Consider the following 15,188-nt stretch of genomic DNA (forward strand, 5'->3'; position numbering starts at 1 on the left):
ACATACACGCACACACACCATTGGTAAAAGCCGGTGAGATCGGCTGAGGGCGGCTTGCAAGAGCTAGTTGCATATTCGGCCCAGATCCTTGGCGTCCCGTCCAACTGACACGTGGCAGCTGCACTGGCCCCTTTCAATACGAGGAAGAGTATAAACCGTCAGATGGAGCAATTTAGACGGCCAGAATGGAGCGATCGTAAAGCGGAAAGTGCTACAGAGGACAAGCAAGCGCTGTTGGATTGGCGAATCGGACGGTGTGCATCAGCTCCGCAGACTCACGAGAAGGTTTTTCGTCGAGATTCATGTGAGCTCTGATCTGTGTAGGACGAGAGTCTTCTTCGTGCGTACACGAGCTATTTGCAGCTCTTCCGCCATGGTGACGGCAGCTTCCTCTCTTGCAGGATCCTCTTCCTCTCTCGGGAAAGGCCACAGCTCAGACGATCTCTCCTCCCCTGTCTCAAGCAAGGTATTTCCTCGCCTCTGATTCAAGCTGTCCCGTTAACGCATGATTGCAAAGTTCCAAAATTCAAGGCATTCGAAGCAAAATTGCTCCTTAGAGAGAAATTCAAGAATCATGCAGATCTGCATAGGCTACAAAAGCAAACAGAGTACACCTAAGGTCCGCTAAGGTTGGGGTGAAAGCCTTATAGTGATCCGTTGCGCATCATTAAGCGCTGCTCTGACATGTTACCTCTCTCCAAAATGAAACGAAGAACAAAACCTAAGTGGCTTGACTTGATACATGTCTTTTGGGGTTCTGTAAGCTGCCCTTGTCCGTGTGCAATGCCAATTTAAACCTTTGATCAGGGATTGATCCTCATTCTAAAAGAGTGTGGAGCACATGCAAAGACTTTAGGCTGCTTTATTGAGATTGAGACCTGCCACATGAGATTGAGTATTACTGGTAGTTGTCAAAATTTGAGCGAGAAGAGAGTAATCTCTGCTGAAAGTTTAGTGCATTGGTAGCCAGGAAAATTTAACCTACGTCGTCTTTCCTAGTTCCTAGTTTCCAAAACGTTAGTGAAATAGAAAGCCTTTTTCTTTTAATGTTTGCCTACCATGTTTTCTTTATTGTTTCTGTGCGTGCTGCCAAAACCCCACTGCAAAATCTCCCAAAACCCTAACCAATACCAGTAGCTTAGCTCAATATATATTGTGGTTAGATGATGGAGCTATTCTTGCTATAATATGATCATATTGAGTTCTTTTATGTAAATAATTTGAAACTTTGCACCTGTATGTTTGGTAGGAGCTGAATGGTAGGAGCTGAAACTCTATAGTCTATGCACATTTGCAAAAGTGGAACAAACCGACAATGTTTTTACATGATTATAACAATCATTTAGATGTCAGTGCTTTTAGAATCCCTGACCCTACAGTCGCTTTATTGCACCTCAATTGCAAAGTTTTTACACTGAAAGTTCAGACCCTATTTCTGGATTTTTGGCTTATTAGGGAGTATCTTGTCGCCAAAGCAAAGTGTATTCGAAAATAAGAGGGGCTCACAACTGATTCATTCCAAGAGGTTCCTAATGATATTTTTTTGCATTTGTCCAAATTACCATGTGTAAATCCTCTTTTGCAGGTAGAAATTGGCCTAATGGTTAGTGAGAACTCTCCTGTTATGTGCATCACAATTTTAAATCGTGGCATTTACCTCCAGAGCCTTGATTATGTACTGAGCTCCTACCTAATTGGCTAAATGAATGAAGTGCTCACCTTCATCTGTGATACAAGCTGTGGATGTTTCTCCTGTAGTTGTATATGTTTGAAAATATTGCACCAATATTGGACATCGTATGTAGGCTTTGGATTGATAGCACCTGTGTTTTTTGGATTTGTTAAAGGTTTCTTGTTTGCATTTTCAATGCAGCTTCCTAGAAGCTTTGCATTGAAATCCTCTGCTTTCCTAGGATCACCAGCAAGCCTCAAAGGCAAACGCTTGAGGTAAGTGGTGGTCTCATCTAGGCAATGGTGCCCCTTTGTTCTGGGAAATTTTATGTTCCACTCTTGCCAAACAATTAAACTCAGACATAAGGATGAATGTATAACCATATTAAGTGTTTTTATTTGTGTAGATGTCACACCTCTGCTGGGAAACATCTTGCCATAAAGGCCACAGCCACACAAATACCGCCAACAGTCCAGAGTAGTAATGTATCTGTTAGAGAAGCTAGTCCTTTGTGTTTTTTGGTTTGTGATCTCCTGATGCGCTATCTGTAATGGGTTTTGCAGAGCCTTCCACAAAAGGAGTTGTCAAGGTTGGAATAAATGGTGAGTCGCAGAAGAAGTAGCCTGCTTAATCACGACAGTTTAATATGAAACTAAGCTTTTAAAACATGCATTGTAAAATACTAGCACATTTCATTTTTTTGCATTCATGAATTTCTACAATTTCTGTATCTTTAAAAAACAATGTCTGTTGTTTTCTGCTCATGCAGGATTTGGTCGCATTGGCCGCTTGGTCTTAAGGGTGGCTTTGTCAAGAAAGGATATTGAGGTTGTGGCCTTGAACGACCCCTTTATTGACTCAAAGTACATGGTATCTCTCACTTCCTCTTGCAGAGAAGTTGGTATTGGCTCTTGTTCTTTTGTTCATAATGTACTTTTTGTAGGCATACATGTTCAAATATGATTCTACGCATGGCATCTACAAACATGACATCAAGGTCATTGATGACTCTACATTGGAGATTGGTGGGCACCACATCAAGGTTTTTGGGAAGAGGTCTGTTGATACAACTTGAGAAAGCAAGATGTTACTCTGACAGCTTAGTTGTAAAGAGCGTAAAATTGAGCTCTTCATATACATATGTAGAGATCCAGCTGAAATTCCTTGGGGTGACGCTGGAGTCGACTATGTAGTGGAAGCTTCTGGAGTTTTTACTACCACCGAAAAGGCTTCGGCTCATCTCAAAGTTGGGCTTCTCTCTCAATGAATAACTTGAACTGCAATGGCTGAAAGAGCTTATTTGATTGTACTATTTTCTTAGGGAGGTGCAAAGAAAGTCATCATATCTGCCCCATCAGCAGACGCGCCAATGTTTGTCATGGGAGTCAATGAGGAAGCATACAAACCTGAAATGCAGATCGTATCCAATGCAAGCTGCACAACAAACTGTCTTGCTCCACTTGCAAAGGTGCCATACTGATGACATCAATTACTTAGATGTTAATGTCTTGGTTGGTTTGGGTCGACTAACTATTTTGGCTTGCGAGTTTCAGATTGTGCATCAGGAGTTTGGCATCCTTGAAGGCCTAATGACAACAGTACATGCAATGACCGGTATGGTGTCAGATGCATGCATGCAATGCAATCAGCTGTCTTGTGCCTTTAGAGTGTTGGCTGTGTCTCTTGAGTTGTTCAGTTGCAGTTTCCTTTCTAGGTGAATTTGGGTTTTTCTTGGATTCATCGAGGTGTATGCCAGATCCAGACTCCATGTGTTTACAGATATGCCTACAAGTTGCATACACAATTTTTGCATTTGTGCATAAGTGTACTTGCATAAAGCGCACATGCCTTATACGAGTACGCATGTGTACATTTGAGAATATGTATGTCTGCCTTTGAAGTTTTGTGTGGCTAGATTCACTTTTAGAAATACTGCAAGAGCATGATAGTAGTAGTAGTGTGTGTGCATGCATGACGCAACAAGATTTCATGCATGCTCTACGCACATGTATTTGACGTTTTTCTACATGTATGCATGTGAAGGCTGCATTTTAACGTGCCTATGAGCTTTTGGTGAAGCATCACAACTCTCATGAAGTTTTAGGATTTTGCAAGGTGTTTGTTTGAAATCTAGTTCTGAAAGTTCGTGATAATTGCAAGTCATCTAGGAGTCCTCAGACAATGCAGGGTTTTTTGCTTGGAATTAAGGGATTGTTTTCTGCGATGCTTCTAATATGCATATATCACTCAAACAGCTACTCAAAAGACTGTGGATGGTCCCTCCGGAAAGGATTGGCGTGGAGGCCGAGGTGCAGGGCAGAATATTATACCCAGTTCAACAGGTGCTGCCAAGGTGGTGCAGTTGCCTAGACCAGCATCGTAATGCGGTTCCTTCCTCTATACAACCTTGTCATCATCTAACCAAAACGATTGTGACTGCAGGCTGTAGGAAAGGTTCTTCCGGAGCTCAACGGTAAACTCACTGGGATGGCTTTTAGAGTGCCAACGCCAAATGTCTCTGTTGTAGATTTGACTTGCCGCTTGGAGAAGGGTGCTTCTTACGACGAGATAAAGGCAGCTGTCAAGTAAGCCTTCTTGTTGGTGCCTCAATTCAACTCTTGGTTTCTAGGTTATAATGTGCTCATGCAGACCAAGCATGCATTTCTATTGTCAGAGAAGGGGAGATGTAGCAATGTTGTATATATGACAGCTTATCCATAATAGGAAGCTGAAGAATACATTAAACCTGTGTAACAAGTGAAGATTTCATGCAGGTCCGCATCCGAGGGTCCTATGAAAGGGATCATGGGGTACACAGAAGATGATGTTGTCTCCTCTGATTTTGTTGGAGATGCCAGGTGATCATTTGGTTTTTCATGCAAGAAAGTGCTTAGTCTGAAATGCGGTGTTTCACTACATAGTGGTGTCTCCTTGCAGATCTAGCATTTTCGACGCCAAAGCAGGCATTGCTTTGAACAAAGGCCTTGTCAAACTTGTGGCTTGGTATGATAATGAGTGGGGATACAGGTATATGAGGCTTCCTTTCTTTTGTTTGTTCCAGAAAATGTGTGCGTGCCTGTGTGTGGTCCAGATTTTTGCACATGGCAAAACATGGTGCCAGTTGTGGCGAGAACCTCATAACAAAAAGAAAGAGGGAGGGAAAGTGTACATGATTAGAGCTTACTATTTGCATGCACTCTCAGGGCTTTCACCTGCTAAGTACTAAAGCAGTCAATTGAATGTGGTTTTGTGTGACTGAGTTCCTTGTTTTTTGATTTCTTGTTTAAAGGTCTGATGTGTGTCTATGTGAGAGTTATGATGAATGTTTGTTGATGGACAAATTTCCAAGGTGCTATACTGATTTCTCATGCTGCTTTTTTGGTTGCAATGGCAGTACCCGTGTAGTCGATCTGATCATTTACATTGCTTTAGTGGTTGCTGCAAACAAGGGTAACTGACTGCTGAGCAAGGACCGCATAGAACGTTGAATAAAAGAGTATTAAAGTATCATCTTGTAATTGAGGAATATACTAACAAGACCCTACAATCATACAGACAATGACATTTCCAAAGCTTTATGTACATTAAAAGACAGTTATGTTGCACAAATAATTTATCTTGCTTGATTTTTCCTTGAGGAAAACTTGATCAAATTGTTAATGCTTTGTTGTATACTCTGCAAGTGGACTCAAGATTAGCGTGCCTCCCTTGCTAGTTGGGCACCTTTTTATATCAGGTGGTGGTCATGCGAGGCTTAGTTATCAGTTATTTGAACTGATAACTAATCCTCATTCTTGGTCACACTCAAGAAAGAACATTAAATGAACAACTATGCCTACCGTTTGTAATTATGCCGGTTTTGGCATAGTACTCGTGAAATTCAAGGCATAGTTGGGAGTTTGAATGAATAACTGAGCCTTGCTTGACCATGCAGCAGGCTTAGTTATTCATTTAATGCTTTATTTGGGCATAGTTGTTGGCATAGTTGTCTATAACTAATAACTATGCTTTTCGTGACCAGCACCTTAGGAGTAGGGAGCTGATCTAATGCCTGAAATCGCAAGCCCTTATGTCAAATTGCCAAAAGAACACAACATGAAACATACGAATTTTGCATGGATATGTGGGAGATTTTACCCTCCAAGAAAAATGTTATCTCATAAGAGAGTGGGGATGTAGAGGTGGGAAATCTTCTTTTTTTGATTGCCAAGAATTATGCGGTGCATCGTGTCAATATTTTCCTTGTTAGTTTTTTGGCAAGTGTTCATTTTTTGGAATTTGCCTTCACTTTTGGATTATTAAAGGGCCAATTTTATGACTCAATATCAGGAGCACTATCTCTACTTAGAGAGCTTGTGCAGATACATACGTCATTACAATATTCATGTTAATGGCATATTTGCATCGTGTATGCATGCAGCTTGAGCACTTTGTTGCCTCTTGAAGTCCCATGTAGTTTGAGTAATACTACTAAAGCAAGTGTAAATTATACCCTCTTTGGAAAGACTAAATAGCTATAGGTTCAAGATGATGCATACTCAAAAACACATGGCATGGTCACTATTCTCTAGCCAAAAAAAGTTCAACGAGCTTATGAAAATTGCAAGATTCAAGAACCTTCCGTTTCCCTTGTTTCTACCATTCATTATGGAACTACTGATGCAAAAAAAAGGGTACTTCAAAATTAAATTCAAATTGCGAGTGGTTTAATTCCAAGAGTAAATATGAAAACACATCTCAAACTCTTTAATGAAGAGCTAAAAAAACTTGCATTCATAATTTAGCACATTACTAGTGCTTCATGCATTGAATGCGTCATCATCATAACAAGAATTGTGCTCATAAGGAGCTTCCTGTTAAATTGGTTTCCTTCTATTCTATGCCTTATTCTCAATCACTCTTAAAAGGAAGATGCCTAGAGTGAACTAGGAGATACAAAAGATTGGATTTGCCTGTGTGTCCACCAAAAAATGCCATGCTGGTATCTTTGAGCTGTTTAAGAATTTCTCAAGTTGCTCATACATGTTATGTACGTTGTGTATGGCCACACCTTCCATGGCAATGATTTCCATCTCCTCAATCTCCATCTCAAGCATTGTGATAACATTTATACAACACCACTCAAAATTACAGCATCATGAATTATATCCCACTCTACCAAAAAGAATTTGAGTCCTTTGTTACTTGTTATGGTCTCAACATCCTTATCCTATGCCACTTCTTTCCTTTCAATTTGTCTTTCAATGGCCCTTTTTACTTGTTATGGTCTCAACATCCTTAACTTATACCACTTGTATGGCATCCTTACTGTCACCATCCACATTGGGATGCATAGCTAATGAGATTGTTTTTTTAACAAGTCAACTTTTAATACATGATTGGGGCTATGCCACTTAGAACCTATAACCTAAGAGAGTATTCATTGAAGGGATAAGGGATTGCATCAAATTTGAAAAACCCTAAATGTCACATTAGACGAGTCCAATATTGCGATATTGGACTTCGACAATATTTTTGGCCAACACGTATACCACACATTCCCCTTAGCCTATAGAACATATACATGCAAGCTTTATAAATGAAAAATTGCCCCTCAATAGAAAATTTGGCTTGTAGTCGTTGAAATGCTTATATTTGACTTTGTGAGGTCATTATATATCCATTTTGAGCACAAGTGGCATCAATGGACTGTGTTTTTCATAGAACCCATTGGTGTTGAAAATCATCATTTGCACAAGTCGGACCAAAATTGCGATACTCATCTACTCGATCATTTTTGAGATCTTTTGCATTGGCTATATTCTTGGCAGTGTTTGGAACTTAGTGGTATCCTCTGTTGGATTTGGAGTTGTGGATCTTTAGTAGGGTGCTTGTTCACCTTGAAGGTCTCCGACTGACACTTTTGGGTCCCCACATGGTTTTTTGACTCCAAATTGCTCTACAAAAATTTTCATGGCTTGATATTAGCTAGATGTAGCTACTGGCTAGAAATCTCCCACTTTTGCACTTGATTTGGTTTTGGTTGAACTCTTTTGCTCTGTAGTGCATCTTTTTGCTTCTACAAGCTCCCAATTCCAACTTTGACATTGCACATTGCTTCCCACCCCTTCTCTATATACATAAAATTCAGCATGTAAACCATGCTTAACCTCTGCAAATCAAGAGATCTCATCAACCAAATTACCATTTTCATCGCGATAATCAACCTTGGCGGTGGTGGCGTAAAGAAGAGAAGACAAAGAACAAGATCGATAGTCATTTTGAGAACCTACACAAGTAAGTCAAAAACTTCACCATCACAAGGACTTCCTCACTTCATTCAACCATCCACCCCATTCTACCCATTGTAAATATATCATTAACTTTCTAGTGGTTACTAACACTAACCACTAGCATACTAACAAAAAATAGCCATTGACCTAACCATAAAAGACACCTCACCTCAAGACATGTGCATAGTAACTCTCTGTCTCTCTCTCTCTCTTCCCTTCCTTAAAACTCTACTTTCACTTTATCTACCATCAATAATGCTCTCTTTTGAGCCCACATCCATGACTCAAGCAGACAAAGAAGGCCCGCAATGCTTTGATATTCAGAAAAAATCATAATCCTGATTTGTTAGCTTGTAAATTAAGATTTTCAATAATCTTAATGAGGGGTCTCCAACCTATAAATAGGCCCCTCTCCTTCTTGAAAGAAAACCTCCAATATCTCACATAGCACCCCAACACTCTATGCGTGAGGAGAGACTTAGGTGTAGCAACCACTTTGTGAGCTTCACTCTTGGTGTGAGAGAAGCTTTCAAGCTACACATTGCAAGTGAGAGAGCGTGAGTTCAATATCTCAAAACCACTATTGTATATGTTCCTCCATCATCAATAAGTTGAGGTTTGGTGCATCAAAGACGTGATTCGACGTTCAAATCTTCGTCCTTCCACTTGTGCGATACGGTTTAGTGAATTCAAGGTGACTTGTGTACTTTGAGTTTTATCGTTTATCTTGTTTTAGAAAGTGTTTTAATGTGTTTTCATTGCCAATTTTGTGTCCATTGTAAGAGGGTATTGTGGTGAGAGGTCTCCCACACCCTAAGACAGTTCGTGTGTGTGTGTGTGTGTGTGTTGGCATTGAGTGAGTTTTGTACAAGCTCTACGATAGCAATATAACGAATCATCTCCATTTGCAAGTCACAAATAAGGTATTACGCAAGATCCATTCCTCTCTCTCTTCCCTTTGCTCTAGCTCTCTCTGGTCCATTTTATGTGAGTCTTGGTGTGAGGTTGCTTGTGTGTGTTTTGTGGCGCATCCTCTTAGTTGTGCCAAAATATCTCTTGCGTCCTAGTTCGCATACCATAACTAGGTGGTGCCCCTTCATTTGTTTGGTTGTGGGTTTGTTGTTTTGTTGTTTCTTGCTTGTGGTTGCCCCAGCCCCAATTGAGCAGCATGGGAGCCTTGAGAGGTGTTTAGAGGTCGCCTCTCTTGTTGTCCGCCCCGGACCGCGTGAAATTGGTGCCCCCACGGAGAAACCAACTTGTGTATGTTTTTTTGTAGGATCAATCTTTAGAATAGTCAAGTAGTTTGCATGAATCACGAGAATTTGTATGATCCTTTCATTCCGATTGCAAGGCAAAAGGTACACATAATTGTTAGTACTAAGTTGCAATTTCAACGTGTAATTCGTAGAATTTTAGGTTCTCTTAGGTTAGCTGAAATAAACGCTTCAGTACATCTTTTTATTTTGCCTCTCATTAGGTACGACCTTAGTTTGGACGTCTATATTTTTGATTTATTTTAAGAATTAGGTCATGCATAGACCATGGATAATGGCTCAGGAATAGAGGTTTTTCCCTTTCATTCCACTCCACACATTAGAGTAAACATTGCAATTAGTAGAAAAATCCATTTTCAACAACGTATGGTGTTCATATTTGGTGCCCAAAGAGTAGGAGAAATTCTGGCGTCACCAAACCCTGTCATTCTACCTCTTATTGATTATCATAGGTCATTTGATGTGAATATTTTTATTTTGTTGTAGAATAGATTGCAATTTAGAAAATATTATTGTGTAAATCTTTTAAAGAAAGAAAAAACAAAAACGTGAGTCACTTTGAAATCAGTTCAATGCAGAGCCAACGCCAAATGTCTGGATATCCTCTTTTCTTTGGAGAGCCTCGAGAGGATGCAAAATTATTTTTAGTGAATTTCAAGATGTCTTGCCGTATAAAGAGGATAATAACTGATCAAGAACGTGTAGAAATGTTTGAGATGGTCCTTAGGAAAGATGCTAGTACTTGGTTTGACTCTTTGCCTGAGGAAGCTAAGGAGAATTACACGGATGTTTTGAATCATTTAAAGAAATACTTCTTCGATCCCCAAAACACTCAAAAATTATGGCAAGACATTGTTTCTCATAAGCAAGTAGACTTAGATGACTACTACTTGTATAAGCAAGAGTTTCTACGCCTTTGGGCTCTATGGATACGGAATGTTGCTAACCCTGGTGATGGTGCAGAAATTCTAAAGAAGGAGAGGTTCATAGCCGGACTCTATCCTGACCTTAAGGTAAAAGTTGAGGCGGGTGCACCTGCTACTTTTGATGCAGTGGAAACTAGGGCTGCTGAGAAGTATAGGAAACTCAAGTGCTTAAGCGGAGAGGTTCCAATAGAAGGTCTTAGACCCAAAGGTAAGTCACAAGCATCAACATCTAGGGAGCTTAATGAGGTAACAGCTGAAGTAATCGAGAAGTTAAATGAATCTTTAAGTAGCCTGTCAATTCACCTTGCACAAGCCATAGGTCCAAAGGCACAAGCAAAGAAGTCAGAGCCACGACCTAGGAGAGTCTTGCAATGTTGGAATTGCGGAGAGTCTGGACATGGGATGTATAATTGTCCTTGGCCCCGTGGCGAGCCAGGGAGACCTAACTTGAATTACCCAGTAATGAATGCAGGTGAAGGAATGGGTCAACAAACAACTCTTCTACAAAGGCCAAATGGAACAAGACCACCTCTAGAAGGGGTAGAAGGAGTTCCACCTTTGCCATATCCAAATGTGCATGTGGTAGAGGTGACAAATTCAAATGAGGTTGACATGGAAGCAAATGGCATTAAGCGTGGTCGAGGAAAAGGTAAAGAGAAAGAAGGAGTCACATCATAGAGTGACCATGGACAAGGCAAGAAGACAAAGGAGACCAAGGAAGCTAAGAGGACTCGACGTCGTATCAATATCCAAGACTTCCCTCTTGGACATGGTATGGCTCCATACAACTTGTTGGAAGATATGAGAGGTAAGGGTCCTGATATATCATGGCCTCAATTTCTTGCATTATGCCCACAAGTTAGGAGGGATTTAACAAAGGCAGTTAGCACTAGGAGAAAGGTAAAAGAGAGTGTGCCTGTTGTAAAAATTGCACATGCTGAAATGAATGAGGATATTACACCTATGCTAGATTGTTACATCAAAGGAAGATTGGTTAGGAAAGGTCTAGTGGATGGGGGTGCACAAATTTGCATCATGACAGAGGGACTCATGCAAAAACTAGGCATGCACATCCATGAGACACCTGAAATCAAAGTAAAAATGGCAAACAATAGCAAGGCTAGGTGCGTAGGCATTTGTAAAAATGTCTTTGTGGAGGCCTTTGGCATTAAGAAGGCGGTGGATTTTTATGTTATGTCAACCAAGGGAAATGGTTACCCATTTATCCTAAGAAGACCATGGCTAATGAAAATGCGAGTTTTGCAGGATTGGGAAAGTGGAAAGTTGATTTGTAGGAATGACAATCATAAGAAGGTTTTCTTTGACATGAAGGAGCAATGCCAAGAGGAGCTCCATGAAGAATCATCTCAAAGTGAGACGGAGGAAGACTGGACCGATAGCACTTCAGAAGGAGAAAGTAGCATTTCAGAAGGAGAACGTAGCGGCAGCATTACTGAAGAGGAGTCTTCCATTGAAGTCATGGGGGTAAGGTTTAAGCCAAACAACCAAGAGACCTCTTGCCTAGGTTTGGAAGAGGTAGGTTCCCAAGAGAACCAAAAAGTGGAAGATGAAAGAATGCTAGAAGGTATGTTATCTACAACACTTACAAAGGATGAAAGAGAGGAGCTCAAAGGTGTGTTAAGAAAATTTCCTAGGTTTTTTGCTAAAGACTACACCGATGTGCGTCGAGTAGATGCTGTTCAACACAAAATTGAGTTGAAGCCAGAGGCCGCACCTAAGGCTCATAAGCTACGAAGGCTAGGAGTCATCAAGGAGCAGGCTTTACTCAAGGAGGTAAGAAAGCTTCTAGCAGCAGGTTTCATTTATCTAGTGGAGAATTCAGAGTGGGTCTCTCCCGTTGTTGTCACTCCTAAGAAAAACGGCAAGTGGAGGATGACTATCGATCTTCTTCTTTGTCTTCTCTTCTTTACGCCACCGCCGCCAAGGTTGATTATCGCGATGAAAATGGTAATTTGGTTGATGAGATCTCTTGATTTGCAGAGGTTAAGCATGGTTCACATGCTGAATTTTATGTATATAGAGAAGGGGTAAGATGGAATTATACTTTGGCAGTAATAGAGAAAGGCATAGAGATGGTGTATGTACATGGAGAGCTCATATGAGATCTATGGGAGTAAGAGGGGAGGTTAATTGTGAAGAAGGTGAGAGAAACCATTGAAGGTGCAGGTTTGAGTGAGAGATTGAGAGGAATGAGTGTGTGTGTGTGTGTGTAGAAGTGTGGAAAGAGGTGAGAGAAGACTAAGGGCTACTTGTGAGAAAAGTGGGTAAACTAGGGTCCACTCAAAAAATCCTAGCTCACCGGTGGTTGCTCCAAAAATCAACAAAATTTTTGAGGTAATTATTCAGCTCTTGTTCCATATTTTCTCATTTGACCACCGCTCCAAATTCAAAGTGGAGATGGGTGCCAAAAATCTCACCAAAAAGCCTGTTTTTTATGACTGCAAAAGTCTTTTAGTGGCCCACGCCTTGTTGAATTTGTACAATGCATCCAAGAGTGAGCCCCTCCTTTGTCATATCATAATACAAAGCATCCAAGTTGCCCTTTACACATGCATGGAGGAGGATTATTGGTGAATAAAGCAATATATACATAGTGGGACTAATGTATGGACTATTCATGGATTTTAGCTCAATGATCACATGGTGTTAGAATAATGAGTAAAAATAATTAAAAAATATGGAGGAATTATGGATATGGAAAGATATTGGAATCATATGATATGGTCCCTCTTTGTATTATTTTGGGTGAAAGAGAAAAAGGTATGCAAGTAAATAATATAATAAACGTGACTAAGAGAGTAGAAATCAATTTTTGTTTTCACTAGGGTGAGGGTGGTGATTTGTATAAAAGAAAGATATGAGGTTAGAGTATGTACACATTGGAAAAAAATATACTTATGGTGTAAGAGGATGAAAGAAGGCATACACAGGTTTAATAAAACACGCACCTAAGTATAAATATTTAAATAAAATACCAAAATAATTATAAAAATCCCTATATTTAGGTCATATATACAATGCAATATTTACACACAAATAGGCCATAATATATTTTATTTTTTTGATTTTATTTATTTTCTTGGCTCAACTAGCCCAGTGACTAGCTAGCTGAGGGTTTTAAGAAGATATGGGAAAAGCCCCCTAACTCACACACGCCTATGTACAATGAAAAGGTAAGAATAGCCACAGTGTTTAGGTGATTTTGGTAGGGTGGGGTAACTCACTATGGCAATTACGGAGAGCCGAAAATGGTTATCATTAGCCCTCCCCCAGGATGATGGTATATTCATGTACCCTCATAAAGCATCTTTTCCAAAGAGAGTACTTCAGAGTCCTTGATAAGATCTTCATTGTTTTGCCCCTCGACATTTTGGCTGGAGTTACACTCATGCTTCATGGAACAATACTTACATGAGATAGCTGTCCTTTGACAGATCTTTGGTAGATCCTTTGGTAGAAGGCGACTCAAATAGGGCTTCAAGCGATAACCATTTACCTTCCTAGAGTGCTCTTTCCCATTCAAGTCCATAAGTTGATAGTAACTTGACTTGAAAGCCTTCTTAACTATGTATGGCCCCTGCCATCTAGTTTCAAATTTGGCATCAAAACGATTATCGAGTCGATTGTCATACCTTAGCACAAGATCTCCTTCATTGATGCCTTTGTCCTTTAGTTTCTTGTCAAGCTTCTCCTTCGCCTGCGTAGCTTTCCTCTTGTAGCACTCGTATGTTGTTTCTCTTTTCCACTCAAGCTCAGCTAAGGTAAGAAGTCGATCCATCCATGCTTCTTGATCATCTTGTGCTGCTTTTCCATGAAGCCGTATTGTTGGGATGTTGAGCTCGATAGGCTGCCGAGCCTCTTGGCCATAGACCAAGTGAAAAGGTGTGAACTCTGTGGCTTCCCTATACATGGTTCGATACGCCCACAAAGCACCATCCAGGAAGTCTTCCCACAACTTTGTTTTGTTTTGCACCATCTTTCTAATGATGCCTGCAATGACACCATTAGCCTTCTCCACCAAACCATTTGACTGTGGGTAGTATGGTGTGCTATGACGATGTAGAATGTAAAGCTCTTCACAAAAATCTGTGAGTAAATCCTTCTTGAACCCCGGACCATTATCCGAAACAATCTCTAGAGGTGTGCCAAATCTACAACAAATATTAGTGTAGACAAACCTGCTCATCACTGTTTTCCCATTTACCCTTGCCACACTTTGAGCCTCTACCCACCTAGTCATGTAGTCCACAGCCACTAGAATGTAGAGTTTACTATTCTTTGTTCTAAGCAGAGGACCCATAGCATCAATGCCCCATTTTTCAAAGGGTCCATTTGCAAGCACTATTTGCCTCGGGCCATGCACCAACCTTCTATTTCCATTTATCCCTGACAATTGTGACAGCTTTTACACCAATGTTGGAAATCCACATGCAAGCTTGGCCAAACATACCCCGCAAGCAAAATCTTCTTCACAGTTAATTCTTGGGCAAAATGACCACCACATGCCTCTTCATGCAAACCTTTTAGAATGGCTGGAATTTCCTCGATAGTTGGTACTCTTCTGCACACTTGATCCTTCCCTCTTTGATAGAGGGAGCCTTCTAGGAATAGATAGAAACTTTCCTTCTTCATGAGTCTCCTCTTCTGAGCTTTAGTGAAGTCTTGTGGAAACTCACTTTCCAAAATGTAGCCAATAATGGGAGCCAATGACTCCAACCCTTGGTATCTCGGTTGCTTGACAATTGTTGGCACCATGATGAATTGCACTTCTTTCTCAACACATGTAACTGCTTGTTGTGCAAGTAAATCAGCATCTTCATTTTGTTTCCTAGGAATATGATATAGTTGCACTTCTTCAAACTGATTAAACAACCTACGAATGGCATGAACTTTTTTCCTAAGGCTTTCATTCTTGCATGCCCAAATGCCTAAGATTTGCTTCACAATGAGAAGTGCATCCCCCTTTACCATGAGACGTTGTATACCTTGTCTAATACACATCTTCAAACCATGAAGTAGTGTA

At 40.5% G+C, this 15,188-nt stretch overlaps 2 protein-coding genes across 4 annotated transcripts; one reads left to right on the forward strand and one right to left on the reverse strand.

The window, feature by feature from the left end:
- The first annotated feature begins 248 nt into the window (after positions 1–248).
- Positions 249–5,315, forward strand: LOC147460685 (glyceraldehyde-3-phosphate dehydrogenase, cytosolic-like). 3 transcript variants are annotated; one of them, XM_086508401.1, is made up of 14 exons: positions 249–466; positions 1,874–1,947; positions 2,079–2,149; positions 2,236–2,274; positions 2,442–2,542; positions 2,616–2,728; positions 2,819–2,918; positions 2,994–3,140; positions 3,226–3,286; positions 3,928–4,025; positions 4,115–4,257; positions 4,447–4,530; positions 4,610–4,699; positions 5,067–5,315. In XM_086508401.1, the coding sequence occupies exons 1-14, from the start codon at positions 374–376 to the stop codon at positions 5,128–5,130; spliced, it is 1,278 nt and encodes a 425-aa protein (XP_086364527.1). In that variant the 5' UTR covers positions 249–373; the 3' UTR covers positions 5,131–5,315. The 3 variants fall into 3 exon arrangements, with proteins under 3 accessions (XP_086364527.1, XP_086364529.1, XP_086364528.1); XM_086508403.1 differs by having other exon boundaries at positions 265–466; positions 2,079–2,152; XM_086508402.1 differs by having other exon boundaries at positions 346–466; positions 1,848–1,947; positions 2,079–2,152.
- Positions 5,316–13,451: 8,136 nt separating this feature from the next.
- On the reverse strand, positions 13,452–14,141 carry LOC147460686 (uncharacterized). The gene is made up of 2 exons (XM_086503797.1): positions 14,099–14,141; positions 13,452–14,023 (listed from the first exon to the last, which is right to left on the reverse strand). The coding sequence occupies exons 1-2, from the start codon at positions 14,139–14,141 to the stop codon at positions 13,452–13,454; spliced, it is 615 nt and encodes a 204-aa protein (XP_086359923.1).
- Between the last annotated feature and the right edge of the window lie 1,047 nt (positions 14,142–15,188).

Source organism: Adiantum capillus-veneris, chromosome 3 (assembly GCF_014529385.1).
Source record: "Adiantum capillus-veneris isolate H3 chromosome 3, ASM1452938v2, whole genome shotgun sequence".
Classification (NCBI taxonomy): domain Eukaryota; kingdom Viridiplantae; phylum Streptophyta; class Polypodiopsida; order Polypodiales; family Pteridaceae; genus Adiantum; species Adiantum capillus-veneris.

Coding starts and splice junctions, on each gene's coding strand:
- LOC147460685 (XM_086508403.1), top strand. CDS start 374: ATGGTGACGGCAGCTTCCTCTCTTGCAGGATCCTCTTCCTCTCTCGGG. Junction 1,948..2,078: donor CTCAAAGGCAAACGCTTGAG/GTAAGTGGTGGT, acceptor TTATTTGTGTAG/ATGTCACACCTCTGCTGGGA. Junction 4,026..4,114: donor GTTCAACAGGTGCTGCCAAG/GTGGTGCAGTTG, acceptor TTGTGACTGCAG/GCTGTAGGAAAGGTTCTTCC.
- LOC147460686 (XM_086503797.1), bottom strand. CDS start 14,141: ATGGTGCAAAACAAAACAAAGTTGTGGGAAGACTTCCTGGATG. Junction 14,024..14,098: donor GTGGGAAGACTTCCTGGATG/GTGCTTTGTGGG, acceptor TCTATGGCCAAG/AGGCTCGGCAGCCTATCGAG.